This window comes from Echeneis naucrates, chromosome 10 (genome assembly GCF_900963305.1).
Source record: "Echeneis naucrates chromosome 10, fEcheNa1.1, whole genome shotgun sequence".
Lineage (NCBI taxonomy): Eukaryota > Metazoa > Chordata > Actinopteri > Carangiformes > Echeneidae > Echeneis > Echeneis naucrates.
Window position 1 is genome coordinate 12,175,640 of NC_042520.1, and position 18,966 is coordinate 12,194,605.

Below are 18,966 nucleotides of genomic sequence, written 5' to 3' on the forward strand. Positions count from 1 at the left end.
TTTTTTTTTATATATATTTTTTTGTCTTCTCTTATATAGCTCGTCTAAAAATTCAGAAAGACGTCAGCGCAGTAAAAACTGTATAAGTGAAATATTCATCTCTTATCAGACTGACAATTCATTGGATGCTTTTATAATAGGTGTAAATATATATATATTCATTTTCACTGGACATTACAATGTCTAAATTAAACTAATTTGTGTTGCTGCCACTTGAGCATGTTCTTCCATTTTGTCTGTCTCCATGCGCGCGCACTCACGGTGCTCTCTAATTAGTGTGAGCGCGTCCATGTGAAGGTGGAGACTTGACTGGTCGTCGCCGCGCGGCTCAGACCAAACTTGTGCGGCTGAAAGTTTAACAAACACCCTGAAATGTGCGTATCATAGCTAAAATGGTTTAAATTCTGTGTTGCTCTAGAGCTCCCGCGATGTCTGACGAGGGAGAAGAAAGCGACAGCGGCGAAAGAGCGCGTCTCTCCGAGTCTCCCTCCTCTCCTCTGACCGTCTGTCCCCGAGGATCCCCCTCCTCACAGCGGCCCCTAGACCTCTTCTCTTCCGCCTGCCCGCTGCTGGGTGACACGGACCCTCCTTACCTAGCCTCCCCGGAGTGTCTGCACCCTTCTCCGGTGAACCGGGATTCCGAGGACTCCCCGCACTTTACGCCGGACCGCAAGTTCCTCCTGCGCACCGGGGAACGCGATTCCCCGCTGTGGTCCGGGCGGGATGAGCGGGTAGATGCCGCGTTGGTCCGCGGCGATGACCCGATTCCCAAGCGGAGAGGACGAGGAGCGGCGCCCGCTGAGCGCTTTCAGCACCGCGGACAGCGACTCTGCCAGGCTCCGGGGCGGACGGACTTCGGGAACCATCATCCGGAGCACATAGACCCCGAGTCCGAGCCCGACACCCGGCACACGTGAGCCTCCTTTTATTAGAACCACACAACTGTAACAGCCCAAACAGGGGGTCAACAGGAAAAAGTGGCGTGTTTCGGGGTGTCAGTCTGATTATTGTAAGATTTCCAACTTTCAGATTTGCAATAGTTTCGAAATGGAAGAAGTAGTATGGGGTTGAGAGAATTTAATCAAGAACAACTAATCCGCCCTCAGTGTCAACAAGTAGAGATCAGTTTTGGAGATAGATAGCATTCCAGCCAGGGTTTTCCCCGAGCCACCTGTATCTGCTCCTTTGATACACCACTGTCCAGCTTGCTGGGAAAAGAAGCATGAATACCTCATCAGACTAAATGCTGGCTGTATGTGACAGAGAATGTAAGAGAGAGTGGATGCATCTTTCTTTTCGCTGATGAAATGTGGTGAGCCTAATTAATCTCAGAGCTTAAAAAATGGCAATTTGCTGCTTGACTGAGTGTGTGTGTGCGTGCGTGTGCGTGAATAGGAAACCATCAGTGTGCAACACTTTTCAAGTATTCTGTGCATGCCTGTGTACTGATAAACTACTAACTCATTATTCGGCTTTAGAAATGTTCCTGCTGAGTCAGCCTTTTTCTTTTGTTCGTTGTCCCAAAAATTTGCTTCTAAACCTGACTTTGGTTTGATTGATGGTTGTTAAGGATGTTTATAAGTACGTTTATCTCCCAGACTCCAAGAGAGTGTTGCACTGCAAGAAAGCGGACATTTTGGTCAACTTAAAAGTGATTAACTCAAGTTTACGAGATCATTTCAAAACATTTTAAAGCTACACCAGAGTTACGTATCTTAGATTGAAATTGTTAGTGGGGATTGGGTGCTCCTGGAGTAATCCTTCCATGGATTGAAAAATGACACTTATCAGCGGTTTGTTTCCATAAACTAAAATTAACATTTGTACTACTGCTATCAAAAGCATGCCCTTTTTGTTTTGATTGATTAGGCAGCCACCAACAGTGAGTAGTGCCCACCATAGGGTGGATATCCTAAATACTAACATTTGCTAGCTAGTTGTGTGTTTCAAAATTTTGGCTTCGGAGAAAACCACTCAACACACTAAAATGTTGATTAAACTGAACCAGTGAATCGAAGCTGAGCCAGCTAAGCATTAAGCAGCCACAATCATGATACTTGCCAATACAGTAAAACACAAGTAGAATGCTTTTTTTCTTTTTTAAATGACAGCCTGGAGCTCCTTGGCTGGAAAATGAAATATATCTCCAGTGGTGTGCTGGAGTTTAAATAATAGTTGGAAGCACCAGTAGAAGTCAGGCAAGATAGAATCTCCCCTTTCTGACACTTTTGCTGTTAATAGGAAACAGAGGAGCTGAGCTGGACAGGCTGCCTGAGTGATCTGCAGCAGCGTCTGACTTGGCTGCAGCTTCAAAACAAGAGCTGGGTAGACGCAGCAACAGCTGCGTCCTTACAGAGTTAAGGGCTGTTACATGTACTTGTCCAAATTCCACATCCCATTGTAGCTTTCGTGGCTTAAGTGAGTCATTTATTTGGTTCTCTTTGGATATGGAGGACAGTCAAGCATGTGGCAGGCGCTTTTCATCAGGTGTTAAATGTTAGATGATGGATGATGATGTTAGAAGATGTTAGATACATCTTACAGCACGTTGCGTTGTAGGAAATTAATAGGTGATATTTACTACTAGGCCATTGTATTACGTCTTACAGTTAATGTATTTTGGACTGGCATTCAGCGCCTCCAATAAAGCTGTCACATGGTTTATCCACGTCCACACGTCTTCTTGTGCGTGTGTCTGCTGGAGAGATTGTACAGTAAATCAAGAAGTGCACACTTTTTATACCCTTTGATCACACATTGAAAACAACAGAGACAACAGTCTCTTGTTCACTGTCTCCCTCTGAAACACACACACGCGCGCACACACACACACACAAACACACACACACTTGTGTATGTGCACACAGACACAATGACTCACACTCTCATACAGTTGTTTGCCTTGCTGAGCTCTCTTCATCTTCTTGGCTGCAAATCCTTTGATGCCCCTCGGGAATTATGCTACCATCAACAGATGTTTTTGCACCCTTTCCTTCAATGTCCAATGTCTCTGCGGACAAACAAACTCCTACACACAAATACAAAATGTAAGGGGAGTCCCATATAACTGGCATTACAAATCACCTTGTTATTTGTAAGGTCACTGCACAAATTCAGGTAGCACGTGTGCAGAATTCAATTGAAAATCTTTAGTCTGCCTTTTGTGTGGACAATGTCAGCATATTCAACTTTTAGAGTTAATAAGGGTGGCAAGCAGGTGTAATTAATGTAAAAAGTACAATACAAGGTGGTGGAGCTGTGCTCCGAGTGACATATCATATTTAATAATAATAGCATGTTATAGATTGGCTCCCAAGTCTGAATTGGTTATTTCATAGTGTAAAATCAAACTGTTCCGGGCTTCAATTTTTCACCAGTGCGGCTCCTCATTTCCAAACTCTGCTCTTGTCATTTCAGAGCTTACCCATATCCACCATATGCTGCTCTGCTTTCAGTGCCACTCAGGCTTTTCTCTGTCATTTTTACAGCTTAGTGGAACATCAAGTCATTTTTTGCTATTTGGGTCAGAGTATCAGACCAAACAGTGGGTACAAACAATGTGCCAGAAGTTTGTGTTTCTAAGATACAATAAAATGAATACAACAGCACAAATGAAACATTTTCTGCAATAACAGAGGACATTACAGAGCGTTCTGTAGTTTCTTTTCTTTATTATTCCTTGTGGTGTGTTATATGTGAGGAAATATTGCCCCATTTTTAAGGAGAAAAACAAAAACATTCGTTCCTCCTTGGACACATACAATGACGGATAAACACACGCACACCACCGGCCAAGGAGACACTTTGGATGACCTCTGACTCATCATGTGAGTTTGCCATGCCAACGCTAATTAATGTGACAGCTTCATCTCTCCCCAGCCAATCAGAGCGGTTGACCTGAGATGGCCCTGGTGTGAGCTTTGACCCAGGTAGATTATTGGCTCATTGATCTGGCCGCAGGCAGATATACAACAGATAACGGATGTCATGACAGAGATTTCCTCTGAGGTCAGAGGAGAAGCCTGTTAAGCACTGCTGATTGTGTGACAGCAATGAATGTTTGGCTTTTTAAACGACAGTCAGTTTGATGTCATCCATAGTACTGTAGTTTTCTCCTGGCTCGCCACTTCATATCTCTTCTGGCTTTTCTAGGCTTTCTTTCTCTCATTCCTCCATTTCCATCGTATTAATGACTTTTCCCTTGCCTCCCCGGCTCTGCCGTCTTCAGGGTGGAGGCCATGCACCGACGGCACACCACGCTGAGGGAGAAGGGGCGTCGCCAAGCAGTGCGGGGCCCGGCCTACATGTTCAATGAACGAGGCTCAGCCCTCACTGCTGAAGAGGAGCGCTTTCTAGATGCCGCTGAATATGGAAACATTCCCGTGGTCCGCAAAATGTTAGAAGAATCCAAAACACTTAACTTCAACTGTGTTGACTACATGGGTCAGAATGCTCTGCAGCTGGCAGTCGGTAATGAACACCTGGAAGTTACTGAGCTACTGCTAAAGAAGGATGGCTTGGCGAGGATCGGAGATGGCCTGCTTCTGGCTATCTCCAAGGGTTATGTTCGAATTGTTGAAGCCATTCTTGCCCACCCTGCCTTCGGTGGGGGTCTGCGCCTAGCTTTAAGCCCCCTGGAGCAGGAGCTGCGAGATGACGACTTTTATGCTTATGATGAGGACGGGACACGTTTTTCCCATGACCTTACACCCATAATACTGGCTGCTCACTGCCAGGAGTATGAGATTGTCCACATCCTTCTGATGAAGGGCGCACGCATAGAAAGGCCACACGACTATTTCTGTAAGTGCACGGAATGTATGGAGAAACAGAAGAAAGACTCGTTCAGTCACTCACGCTCCAGGATGAATGCTTACAAAGGCCTGGCCAGTGCAGCTTACCTGTCGCTCAGCAGTGAAGACCCTGTGCTAACGGCTCTAGAGCTGAGCAATGAGCTGGCAAGACTGGCCAACATTGAGACAGAGTTTAAGGTAAGATGGTCACTGCATCTTATGTTACGTTTTAGGTTATACTTTGTTGTTGTTGTTGTTTTTTTTTTTTTAATTCCTATTTACTCTAAGTGTAAGTAACCACACTCAAAATCTAAATTATGTTCTATCTGTGGAAATGTGATCACAGTCCTGTGGTATTTTTTACTTATGACTTTTTGGCAGTGTTCAGAGAGAAGTTAAATTTACACCCCAAATAATATAATGATGAGTCTCTGCAATTGGTTCAACCTATGCCTGCCTACGACTTCATTCTTTTGCACTGGACGTGTGCATCGCCAACGATTCAATGTTGTTTGAAGTTGCATGTTTTTCATATCTTTGACTCATAGCAATCACACAACAGACACACACAAACCTACACAGACAGCAAAGTATATTTGAAATTGATGGGTTGTTAGGTTGTTTGGCTTCGGCAGCGGGTATAATGCATGTCAGGTTTGGGTAAGCCTGAATTACCGGTTTGAGGTGGAGAAAGAAAATTATATTCTCCTGCTGTGCCAGCTCGTAAACCTGTCTGAAATCAGTTAAGTTGAGATATTGAGGCCACCACCCTCACTGACAGCTATGATTTCTCAGTGTGTTATGCTAAGATGTTTGTATGAATGATGATGAATTAATCAAACCTCAAAAAATGAAGAGATCCGGCTTAAAATTAGTAAGCAATGAAATATTGAATTATTGAAAGAATATAATAATGAAACAAGTCAGATAATGGACCAAAGTGGGCGAAAAACCCAGAAAGAAAAAACTTAATGGAAGTCTTTAAATGTTTAATTCGCCCATGGCACATGGCCCTCATCTCCAGTGTTGGTTTTAAAAGCAGATACATCATGATTTTGTCTCCAGCTGTCCAAAATGCTGTGTTCGTTTTCTGTTTTGGCATGGTAATGATTATCTGAAATGTCCCAGCAATGGTGTCTTCCTTTGTCTCACTGCAGGGAGACCTATTAAAAGCGACTTTGCTAGGTCTTTGGTATTATGTGTTGCAGTCCAACACGGAGAAAAACAAAAGAAGAAATCTGCTCTCTGTGCGTCATCCCTCACTCCCCAAACCAAAAAATGGTTTGGATTTACTGTAGACTTCCGTCTTTTTCACCGGCTGTTTATGGTTTACCTTTTAGAAAGAAAAACAAATGGCATGCACATATGTGTGTCACCCTGAAATGGAAGCCACTGCACAGCTCCCACTTACTGAACTACATTTATTGTCTAAATCATTATTGTAGAAAATACAATGATTTAATTGAACCAACTGGTTTAATAGCATCACAATTTCTGTATTTCTGGTCATTTGTCTCATTTTGTGCGTCTGCATGTTTTTCCCTGAATGGTCTTTTTTTTCCCCCTATCCTTTCATTTCATTTTCCTGCCCACCTTTGCGACTGTGATTCGGCCTCTCTGCTTGCCATTCTGTTCCTTAACGAGAAGCGCTAACCTGAGGGACTAGAGCTGTGTTGGAGTTCATCTGTCTCATTAGCACCTCATTACGTTAAATTACCAAACAACTTTTAAACAGCATTCAAATGAAGTCCTATTTTTGATGGGGAAGTCAAATGTGGGAAATAAAACTTAACAGACTGCAAGATGTCCATACATTGATATGTTGCACTTGCTTGTTTTATTTAAACATTCAGGATTTTAAAAATGAAAGGATCAAGCCCAACAATGTCTAGCTGACAGATGCCAATGTCCTGCTGCTGAAATCAGCCTTTTTTGAGCATTGCCAATTTAATGCTTTTGTCACTAGATATAGAAACTTTTTTCAAAAGGAACACCAAGAGACAACTCTAGTAATTGTTCAGAAATGCCTGGGATATTTAGAACAGTCAGCAGTGTATTTTGTTCACATGGTCTAAATCACAACAAACATGTTTTTGTTTTTTTTTTTGCTTGTTTTGTTTAGTTTTCTGAATATGTGATGTCAGCAATATTGACCTTCATTATCAGGACTTGAAAGGAAAAAAAAAATTGGACGTTGGGCTTGCCAGTTTGTCAGATAAATCAGTGTTCCTCAGTCTATATTTCATTCCCCTCTTCATCCAGAATTCAGTGATTTGTTATGGCTCTGAGAATTCCATCTCAGCCTGGAGTACTTCACTCAGTACTACATTTAGTGCTTCATGTGACCACCTTTTCACAGCCACATGAGCATCCAGGCTCCTGTAGTGATTGTCTAGTCATTCTGTTGGCCTATATTTAAGTACAGAGTAAATATATGAACGCTATTAGATGGATTCTGACCAAAGGTCTTGAACACTTTTTTGAATGTAGTGTCCATTTATAGTTTCAGAGAACAATAACTGTATATACAAAACTGGACCATTTCTATCCCAATAACGTAGCCCTGTAACGCCTGTCCAGAGAAGTAATGGACAGAAAATGTTTTTATTTGGCCCTTTAACAAAATGTAAAAAAAAAAAGAAGCATATTTGCCTTTTTGTTGATATCATATTTGTTACATCGGACATTACACCCAATTCAGACAAAAAGTTGTAACATCTGCATCTTTATTTTTTTCCATTCTTTTACTTTTATTCTTATATATATGGCATTATAGGGTTAACACACAATGTGTGACTTGGTCCTGCTGTATATCACATCTTTATGAAGGGGCTGCCAAAGGCACATCAGGGCTGCAACAGCTGAACATTTATCTTCAAACATCTCACTTGACAGTCGATCAGTCTCTCATAAGGGCCCCCAGGCATTCACTGTGAAAGACATATTCTCACCTACCACAAACCCTTAAGACAGACACAAACAGAGAAAGTATGTAAATGAATGTGCTCTTGGATCATGTCCAATTCCTTTTGATTTAATGTCTTTTGATATTCTTAGGAACTGAGATAAATTTGTTTAAAGAATGACAGCAAGTGGGACAGCATGGCAGCATAGTGATTAGCACTGCTGCCTCACAACAAGGAGGTCATGGGTTCTCTCTGTGTCTGCGTGGGTTTCCGTCCATAGATATGCATGTTTAGGTTAACTGGTGACTCTTAATTGTCTGTAGGTCTGAGTGTGAGTTGTTTGCCTCTGTATGTTGGCCCTGCGATGGACAGTCCATTGTGAGCTGGCACTGGCTCCAACAGGTAGAGGACAAATCAATCAATGAATGACAGCAAGTTAGGGAGTGAAGAAGCAGTGGACTGATAGTGGCGGATGTCCTCTCTCTCTTCTTTTCATCTCACCGTCTTCTCTTGCTCCCCCTCCCTCCTTGTTAAAGATGGAGTTTATGCACCTCCATTCATCTGGAACCTTTCTCACTCTGCCTCACACCTCTCAGTCACCATTTTCAGTCTCACAACATTGTTCTCATCATCTTTATCTCATCGCCAAAGGCAAAAATCCACATTCCTGGAGTTGTGATTGGATTTTCATGTAGACTGTATGAGCATGTTCTCGATGTTTGTATTACAATGCATATGTCATTGATAAAGAGGGCGTTATTATTTCTGTTCTGCCCTGAAGCCTAGCCTTTCCTTGAAAGTAAAGAGAAACAAGATTGTAATTGATTTCCATATCTTAGCAGGTAAAATACACTAAATGTTGTGCCTTCCTTTTTGTATCCAAAAGGGGCAATAGATGCAAGCTGCCGATGGCTTATGCCCAGGATTTATGTTTTAAACAGCGTACTTCATATACCAATGGGTCCTTTGATCAACCATGCAGTTAAAGGAAATCATTTTTTTTTCTATAACTGCATTGACTTGAATGTAAAATGTGTTGCATTTATTATGGGATTTGTAAATGTATTGGATCTGTTGGTATTTAAGAGTACCAACAACTGACTACAGCATTTCAAGAGTGGTGTGTTCAAGTTATAATAGAGAGAAACGCAATTATTTAAAGGGTTAAATGCTGGGAGAATGCAAATGAATGTGAATGTACTGGAATACACTACACTCTCTACATATGTAATTAACATACAGTCATATCTGTTTGTGAGCCTATAAGAAAGCGAGAATAGAATTGGTAATTTCCCAAGGTGATGATGATTTTAATGGGGGGGGCAAGAGAGAAAAGGGCTCTATCAACACACTGTAATGGTATTCTTGAACACAACACCAACACTGCAGTGACTGCAAAATGAGAATCATTCCTCAGGGAGTCTAAATCTGCCAAAAGCCCCGAGCTGCTGACTACCTCCCCTGTTGATCCAGCTGCTGAGGAACTGATCGAGGCAGGAGAGCAAGGGAAGGTGCTGTCAGAAAGAAAGGTGGGGAATGAAGTGTGGGGGTAGCAAAGGGTGGAAACTGGCTGAAACCAGACCGCTTATGAGTGGAAAAAGGGGAGAGAGGGCTGACCAGCCTTGCAGGAACTATGCATTTTACTGAAATAGTTAGAGATATTCAGCTACCAGATTTCCAGTTGTAAAAGCTCAATCCATTCTCAATTCTATCTCAATTTACATATAACAATAGTTATTGGCTGATTAAGCCTTCAGAATCCTGAAAGACAATATTTTCGACACACGTGTTGACACATTATGATGATGTGGGTACAAGAAAAACCTTTTGGGACTTTGAGGATTAAAGCAGAACTGATAATGTCCCTAAATTTGTAAATAGTATTTCTAAAAAAAACTCACATCTGTCTTAACAACAAGGTTTAAAGAAGTAACATTATTTTCACAATATTTTCAATCTTAATTCATAAAGAACAAAAACTGAGCACAGATATTCTCTCAAAGAGGCCTGTGAGTAAGAAAGAAATTCGCCTGAGTTACATGAGTACACACATCCCTCCACATCTTTTGTGTCCTTCACTAGATTTTGATAACGTAGGCAAAATGAAATGCTTGTCAAATTTCCATCAATTGTTATGCAAATGTAAGTGGAAAGAGGTTTTTTTGCCTGATTGTCTGAGTTGTGGGATGGTAATGTAAAAAATTATCATTTGAAATTAGCTCTGCAGAGTGGATCCTTCGCTTTTTCTTTTTGTGCAGCAATGAAATCCAATGGTTTCTGCTGATGTATTTACTGTATCATGGAAGTTATTTTCCAATGTCAGGATACTTTATGGATGATAAAGTACCACCACCAACACAAATACACACAGAACTGTGGTGTTTTGTCTCTTTTTCATAGTGCAACAGATTAGTTTGGCTATTATAATAGAATAGGCCAAGTGGGCAAAATCCAGAGGCCAACACCATTTATAAACATGATCCAACTCTGCATTAGAAGCATGGGCCTGAATTTAATGTTTTCCAAAAGGTCAGGAATGAAATCGTATAGCGTAACCTGCCATTTTCTAATAGGAACACAGGTGGGGGGGTTACATACTACAGCTCAAGAGACACGGATAGCAGGAAAAACAGCTTCAAGCTGTTACTGGAAGTGAAGTCGTTTTTTTTTTTTTTTTTTTTTTTTAAATGCACTAAAGAACATAAAGGCCAAACATAAAGGATTCCATTTTGTGAAGGTAAAGAAAGTGGTCATCGGTCCACTTTTAGCACACATGCTATGTTATCACAGTGTCCCAGCAGCATGTCTTTCTCTCTTCTCTTTCCCTACTTTGTATCAGCCTCACTGCTGGCATATAAGCCCAAAGAAATATTACTTTAATAAAGGTAAATACAGGTGACAGCCGAGTTGACAACCAGCTATTGGTGGGAGTTTGTGAACAGTCAGACACAGAAAGATGACAGAGTGGAGGAAAAACCAGGAGACATTTGAAATTTTTTGTCTGGTTGTCACTGATACATTTAAAGAATGGCACATTGTCTGAAACCAGGAGGTAATACAATTGGCTCAAAGTTTGTTTACATATTTTAACTCACACTTATGCTGTCTTCCCCTCTAAACCCTTCTCCCTTAACTAATGCAGAATGACTACCGTAAGCTGTCCATGCAGTGTAAGGACTTCGTGGTGGGTGTGTTGGACCTTTGTCGGGACACGGAGGAAGTGGAAGCCATATTGAATGGTGACGTGGATCAGTGTCCCCCAAGTCCCTACAGCCGACCCTGCCTCAGCCGAGTCAAACTGGCCATCAAGTATGAAGTCAAGAAGGTGAGCCTCACCATTTGCAAAAAAAATAAAAAATCAGTTGTATTTCACAGCAGGTGGTATTTTATTCCTCTTGAAACTAAAAGAACACTTTTTCAAATGTATATTGGCAATGCATGAAATGGTTTCATGTTCAGTGAAAACAGAGTTCTTTATTCAAACTCCATGTCGGATTAATGGCAATGATCTTTTCTAAAATCTGAGCCTAAAACCCTCTGCCTCAGAGGATTATGGCAACTTTTATACTCAAACAAATGTCAAGCTCTCAAAATACCGAACCTTTCATTTTCACAATGTAAGTTATTCATGCCGGACTGGCAGCATATCCAGGATGTACCCCATCCTCACCCTTAATGTTAGCTGGGATTGGCTCCAGCTGTCGCAGTGACCCTGACGGATAAGCGGTAGAAAATGAGAGAGAGAAGTTATTCATGTCTCTTGTAAAACTCTGTCAGCAAAATGCCAGCGTCTTTTTAAATTCAGCCCTTCCATGTTACAACACTTGCTCTCATTATGACATGGATTACTTTTTTCAGACATTTGTAAGTTCCCACAAACCTACAGATGATCTCGTGCACCACTTTTTACAAGCCTTATGGTAGTCTTGGCATAAGTCTAGATGTGTAAAATTGAGTGTCATCCAGGGGGATAGATCCTAAAGCATTCAGAGTTTTTAAATTACTTCTACACATTTCAAACATGCAGAGAGTTCTAATATATGATCATTAATCTATAGGAACCTCTGTGGCTGATATCCATATGAAGGAAAACAGATCGTAAAATATAAAAATATACCTCTCTGTTTTGCTCAGGATTATTATTATTTTTTTTTTTTTTGATTTATGTTGGTTTCCAGTCTTCCCTTAAAAATAGATGAGATTTCTGTGTTTGTGAGCCTTTTTGTGCACACGTTCATACAGTGCAGTTGTTTTATTTATTTATTTATTGAGTGTGACCTCACAAGGTCCTGTAAAAACAAAATACTGGCCTCTATGTCAAAGTGAGCAAATCCACACTCAGCAGAGGTGTTCTTACTAAATGTCAAACTAAATCCCTCTTCCCCATTCCACCCTGCCATATACTCTCTCTCTCTCTCACACACACACACACACACACACATTCAGAGGTTCTGGTGTCATGTTCATGTTCTGCCTGTTTCACAAATCAAGTAAATCCTATGTATGTGTGTTTGTGTGTGTATATGTTAGTGTGGCAGCATAGGTGCATGTGTTTGTGTGCCTGTACTGTGTTTTTATGCTGTACAAAAGAGCATGACGAATGCTCTGGGAGCTAATTACACAGGAGGAGAGGAGGGAGGGAGCGAGGGAGGGAGGGGCAGATTGCCATGGAAACCAGGTGGAGCATGGCTGGGTGTGTGTGTGTGATGCATGTTGCTGAATGCAGGCAGCAACACGCTGACCCACTGACCCACCGCATGAATCATGCGGTGGGTCAGTGGGCAGATAGACTGGTCAATAGACACAAGTGGGAACTATGTGAACTAGGGTGTTGTCGGGTGTAGGGTTCTGGGCGGACTCACATAGAAATGACGTGAAAGTGCATATATGCATCTTGTTTGTGTGTGCAATTCGATCGGAAGTGGTTGAAGGGGAGCAGGGGATATCAATCATCCGCTCAGATAAATTCTGTCTGAGTCTGTGGACCAAGGCTGGTGGGTGAAGGGGGCGTGAAAGACTTATGGAAGGAGGAAAAAAAAAAAATGATCTGAGCAAAAAATCAAGAGACTGCGAGATTGAGCAGACGTCACCTGTTGCTAAAATCATAGCTTTAAACGATAAAGGATGCACAAACAGTTTGATTGTCACACTATTTGACCACCTATTGAGCATTGATTGCTCTGTCCTTCCACATCCTTCCTCCAGCTGGAACAAAAACATCCATCCTCTCCAGCCTCCCCAGACCAGCAGTGCCTTCATCTGTCACGTCCTCTCTTGAAGTAATACTGTCAACAGATGCTGAAGTACCAGACCAAGCTTTATCTAATAAGGCAAACATGCTTCACTAGTGAATGTGAACACTCAGTGCTTATGTGTAGCCTGCTCTCTTATTCATGCTGTATCTTAAATTGGTTTGCCAATCTGCTCGCTGCCATCCCTTCTTTCTAAATGAAGCCGAGTGGCAGCTGTCAATAATATATTTTCATAGTAATGAAAACAGTAAAGGCCCTCGAAATGGAAAATTGACTGAGCAGACTGAGCTACTCAGGAATAAGTTGAATGTAGACATGCAGAGCAGCACCACAAGCCCTCCTCATTAAGACAGTATAATTTTTACTTTCATTCATTTGAACAAATTCCTGAATTAATAATAATAATAATAATAAATCAAAAGCACTTAAAAAGTTTGAAGTGATCCACACATGTTTAAAAGATAAATATGTCATTAGTGCTGTACTTTATACTTATTTATACTAGATTTAAGAAATTCAGTCTACTGCTTTTAGAGGGAAATTCGTAGATTTAAATAGTGAATTTAAAATTGAGATTGAAGAATAAAATCTGAACAAATAAACAGAACAGCTTCCTTTGCTATAGAGAATACCTCTTTTACTTGTTTTGAAGCAACAACACAAGCATGAGTGAACATGACCACAGTATCTCAAAAAGATACATACATATTGGCGCCAAGCATAACTAAGGCTCTTCTGTTAGCCTGTAAAGCTAAATACTGCCTTTATTGAGCCATTTTCATGAAACGACCTGGTATTTGCTTCAGCAAATCAGTATTGCTTCTCTGGAACGGCATTTATTGAACCCTGTTTACAAATGGATCCTGTCTTCTCTTACCCGCTCTTTCCTGCTTCTCTATCATCTTCAGCATCGTCCTGTGTTGCCATCTTTTCCTCCCTTATTCTACATCTATTTCAATTTCATATTTTCCATCTCTCTCTCCAGTTCGTTGCCCACCCCAACTGCCAGCAGCAGCTGCTGACTATCTGGTACGAGAACCTGCCTGGTCTGAGGCAGCAGTCCGTCGGGGTGAAGTGCTGGACAGTGCTGGGTGTCACTGTAGGTTTGCCCTTCCTGGCCATTGCCTACTGGGTAATGCCATGTAGCAAGGTATGGACATTATCAGCATGTTGCTCCCTGACATCCAGCCAGTCATCTCCACTGCTTCAGACCATATTTTCTCACACACACACACACACACACAATAAAATTGTTGCTGTTGTTTGAATGAGCTATCAATGATTTGAAAAGGATTGTTTTTGTTTTCATAATTATGAAAACAAGTATCGCTCACATGCGAGCTGACACTGGCCTGTTTGCAGCATTCAGGTGAAACTGATGTCCCAGAAGGAACTCCACTGTAGAAACCACATTTGTTTCTAAAGAGACAACTTGGCAAATTGACAACTGGCTCACAACCAATGGCTGTGGTTAGATAGTTTTTTGTTTCTTCTTCTACACACAGAGAAACTGAATATTAATATTCAGTTATGTCTCGGGTGTTTATTGGCTGCTTTCGCTCAGCTCCACAAAGCCCGAAAACATGAAGAGGGTGAGCAGAGGCATTGGGTGTCAAATGGAGACCACACCTGTGATTTGTTTTGGTCAAGTGACACTGATAATTCTTCACAGAAACTTTAATATTAGCCATTAAAAGGTCCTACTCGTTATTTAAAGTTATAAGTTAGAGTTATTTAAAAAAAAAAAAATCCCCAAAATACAGTGTACTCCTTATTAGTCTGCCTCCTCCAAGTTTAGTGCAAATCACTTTGGTACTTTTTATACTGTCCTGCTGATGAACAAAATATGAAAAACACTGCCATTGTCAATGTACTCTAGAGCGGTCCAAATTTAAGGGTTCTTCCCTGGCCTGCCGCATCCCTCTTTCAGACTCATTAAAGTCAGCTGGTTTCTTTCTCAGAGGACTCCTAATATGTGTTCAAGTTTGACTAAAATCATACAAGATTTCTGATTTAAAGAGCATTGTGTGTTCGCCATTTGATTATACAACCCAAGGGCAATTTATCACATTTTGTTTATGCTCCATCAAACAAATTATAATCTGCAAAGTGACACAATATGACAGAGCTGAGTAAAGGGTTATGCAAATCTCCTCATCAACCTTAATAATCCTCGACCTTATCATCAAGTGTGTTTGCACGTGAGGTCTTATTTTACCATATTTGTGAGGTCCAAAGCTGCTATAATAATGGGGCCTGTTCATTTTTAAGGGGCCAAGATGCTACAGGTTTTAATGACTCTTTGAGTGTTAAGATTTGTTTTTACTGTTAGCATTTGTGTTAGGTAAGGGTTGGTGTAAGCCTTTCAGTTGTGGTAGCTATAAAGTTAAGGTAAGGTAAGGTCCCTGTGAATGCAGTGTTTGCCCATGTATGAGGGCTTTTAAGCGTTAGGTATGACTAATGAATTAGCCATTTCAGGGACTAAGTGAGAAAGAGAGCAGCTAATGTCAAGTGTGTGTGAGTAATACTTTTGAGACAGCATCTCCACCACTGAGTCCAGGACATAATCACAAGACACAAGTGGCTTCAGATCTCACTGTATCACAAAAACCTCTTTATATATTCGGTGAGTGCGAGCGTGTGTTTGTATGAAGCAGTGTTGTCAAATAACAAATTGCTGTAATGATAACTCTCTCTCTCTTTATATATATACACACACACACATCTAAAGTTTTCCTTTATTTTTACTATGTTGTTGTTGTTGTTGGTTGGGTCATTTTAAAAGACCACTTAAATATAGAAATGTTGATATAAAAGAATAAGTAGTGATGGCAACACTACAGAGACAAAAAAGTATCACGTATTTGAAGAAAAATATATCAAGACGGACAGCGGTTATACAGAAAAAGCTTTGATGTGTTGTGGTTGATTATGTGTTGTGTGCTCTCCTACACCTGGCAATAATCATGCAATTTTGTTCAGCTGATCTCATCAACTTCTCATCTCTTGCAGCTCATAATATTCCCCATTTTTATAGCACCACAGCACACATTCATCAGAACTCCAAAGCACAACACAATTTAAATCAGCGAGGGGAGCCGAAGAAGATATTAATAGTTTTGATGTTCTAGATAATTAATCAGTCACTGAAGTTAAACAAAACTAATTTTATAGAGTTTATAGATAGATTTATAGATTTTATGGATATCTCCTTTGGGGTGAAATATGAGATTTGCTCTGGAAGAGATGAAAAACAGATTTGCATTTTGATATAGAACAATTCTGATTGATTGAATAGGGTGAAAATCATGGGGACATTTTGCAAGTGAACATGAGAATACTCCACAGCCTTTCTTGATTGACACACGAATGATGAAATTCAAGAGGGAAAAAACAGGTGATGGGAAAAAAAAAAGTCCTGAAGTGGTTATCAACTTCTCCTCCTCCCTGTCGCACTATATGTTCTTCTGAGCCCCGAAACAATCATTCTAAGCTGAGGGTTGTGTCATAATTTCCCCAATATTCAGTGATTTGTCAATTTGTCTTTCCCATAAAGATAGGATGGACAGGATGAGAACTTAAGATGCCAAACTGTGTGACATCACACACAGAGAGGGGAAAAAGTATTGTTGTTTAACTCATCCTTAAGGCCACAAATGTAACTCCTTTTACATCACATTTTGCATTTGTCAGCCTTTTCTCCCTTAGTCAAATTTAACTGCTTGTTCATACAAATACATCCACATACTTTTATACAAACATTGCAGATTACTTTTCCACACTTCCAGCAAAAAAGTTCAGCTTCATCCTCTCTCGTAGCCAGCAGCACAGAACACAATGAAATTTTTCAAAAGCCACCGCAATTTCTGCAGAGCTAATTATTTTCACTGAATGTGTTTGTTTCTCGGTGCACACTACCATCCATATGCATGAGAAGAGGTAGAAAATAAAAGTTAATATGTAATGCATGATCCAAATATTAGGATAAATGCTGTCCTCATTTTCAGACACACCAGTGGTAATACTGGCAATTCTGACTAGACCATTTACTTGGTAGTTATTAGTGATGCGCTGTTCATTTTGAAATAATCTTTTAGGGTCTTTAGGTCTGAGTCTCTCTTTCACTTGTCTCATGGCTCAGTGTAGAAATTAGTGACTCGTTCACGACTAATAAGTCCAGGTCTTCGTGTCTTTCGTTCATTATCCATGTGCTTACAGCAGTAACATGACCAATGCTGTCTCTAGTCTGTGGGGGAGTCCGATCTGTGGAGGGATCCGGTCTCTTTTCTGACCAGAAATTAGATCAAACCAGAGAGACCCGGCTCGATTTCTGGTGCTGGCAGCTGAAAACGGGGAAGGTAACTGGGTAACTGGTTATGAGTAATGGACTGGACTAATGCAAGATACGGCGCCCCACCCCAAGACCGAGGCCTAACCAGACCAGACTAAACCGGTGACGGAACCTCTCCAGAGATCGGACCAGAAACGGGACTGAGACTAGACTAGATAAGACCAGAGAATATGGACCAGGAAAAAAACTGAAGAATCACCCACTGAGATGACTTATTTATGGAGGGAAAGGGACAGAATTTAATATATATATAATTATTTCACAATTTAATTATTATTTCATGGTCCTGTTGCAGTGCTTCATGAATTCATTTTATCTGTCAAATTCACCCTTCGAAGTGATCCTTCGCTAAGCCCCGCCCCCTTGGTTACTATTGCTATGCTAGGCTGTTCGGTATGAAAATGTCCAGGCAGCGTCAGTCCGGTGATCAGAAAGGAAAAGAAAATAGAATAAGAAAATAAAGGGTTGAGAAATTTTCTGAACATATATTTTTTAAAAAGGTGGTGACTGTGAAACTGGGACGAGAAACGTAGAGTAAGTTAAGAAACAGCGCAGTTAGCTTGTAACGTAAGCTAACTGGTCAGCTCTAATGCTAACATCCATTAGCCTAGCTTGTATTATAGCCCGACACAAAACGTTATCTTTGACAGAAACAGCTGAGTTTGGCAGCTCCATCAGAGAGGAAGAGACAGAGAGGAGGGGGCTGCAGCTGCAGACAGGTAACAGAGAGAGGGACACGGATGGTCCGGGGGGTTATCTAAGTTGTTGGCTTTATTTCCGCACTTTCCGACAAACATATTGACCACCGCTTCAGACACAATAACACACACAAGGATCGGGAAGTTACTCGGTGTTAATGTTTTTGTGTGTGTGTGCAGAAAGACAAGCCTGTATTCAGCTGTGACTGATGAGGAGTTGGACCGTGTTGTCAGTGATGTCCACAGAAGACATCCAAACTCTGGATACAAGCTAATGCGTGTTCCAGGTAACAATACGGCCACGATGTATAATGAATGAGCCGATCGTTATGGAGAAATAATCCAGGTGGGATGAGGATTATACACCGTGGCCATGTTGTTACCTGGGACAATTACAATTAAAAGCAATGAACAGTAATGTTAGACTAGTGCAAAAGAAGCAAGTAATGAGAACATCAATCGAAATGCAGTGGAGTAAAAAGTACAATATTTGTCCTTCAAATGTAGTGAAGTGAAAGTAAAAGTATCCCCTAAAAATAATATTCAAGTAAAGTACAGATTCAAAAACTGTACTTAAGTACAGTACTCAAGAAAATGTACTTTGTTACTGTCCACCCCTGCTGATTGGTTAGTGATGTTAGTTTGGTTGATAGGCAAACTCAGTTTACTGCTCAAACCGGACAATATCCCGGATCAACAGGTTTTGTTTTTTTTTTTTTTAATGTTGATCTTTTTTTAATTGCAGTCCAAGTACTTTAAGGCCTGACCCTGTCTTCACAAATCACAGGGGAGCAGGACCATGACAGTAGCTTCACCTGATTGGATAATCGTTCTTTTTATTTCACCAAGGGAGTCAGTTTGGCCTCCACAGAAAACAGCATACAATAGCGTGTTTCCACCACTCATTCGCTGTGTAGCATTTAGAGAGGCGCTGCTTTACACATAAAATGCTCACTGATTAGAGGA

General features: G+C 40.9%; 1 protein-coding gene across 1 annotated transcript in view; it reads left to right on the top strand.

The window, feature by feature from the left end:
- The first annotated feature begins 358 nt into the window (after positions 1-358).
- trpc7b (transient receptor potential cation channel, subfamily C, member 7b) overlaps positions 359-18,966 on the top strand; it is a 47,290-nt gene continuing 28,682 nt past the window's right edge. Inside the window, exons 1-4 of the mRNA XM_029512226.1 lie at positions 359-913; positions 4,229-4,991; positions 10,842-11,024; positions 13,937-14,101. Coding sequence (XP_029368086.1) covers positions 429-913; positions 4,229-4,991; positions 10,842-11,024; positions 13,937-14,101 — 1,596 coding nt within the window. The 5' untranslated portion in view covers positions 359-428. The remainder of the gene's footprint in view (positions 914-4,228; positions 4,992-10,841; positions 11,025-13,936; positions 14,102-18,966) is intronic.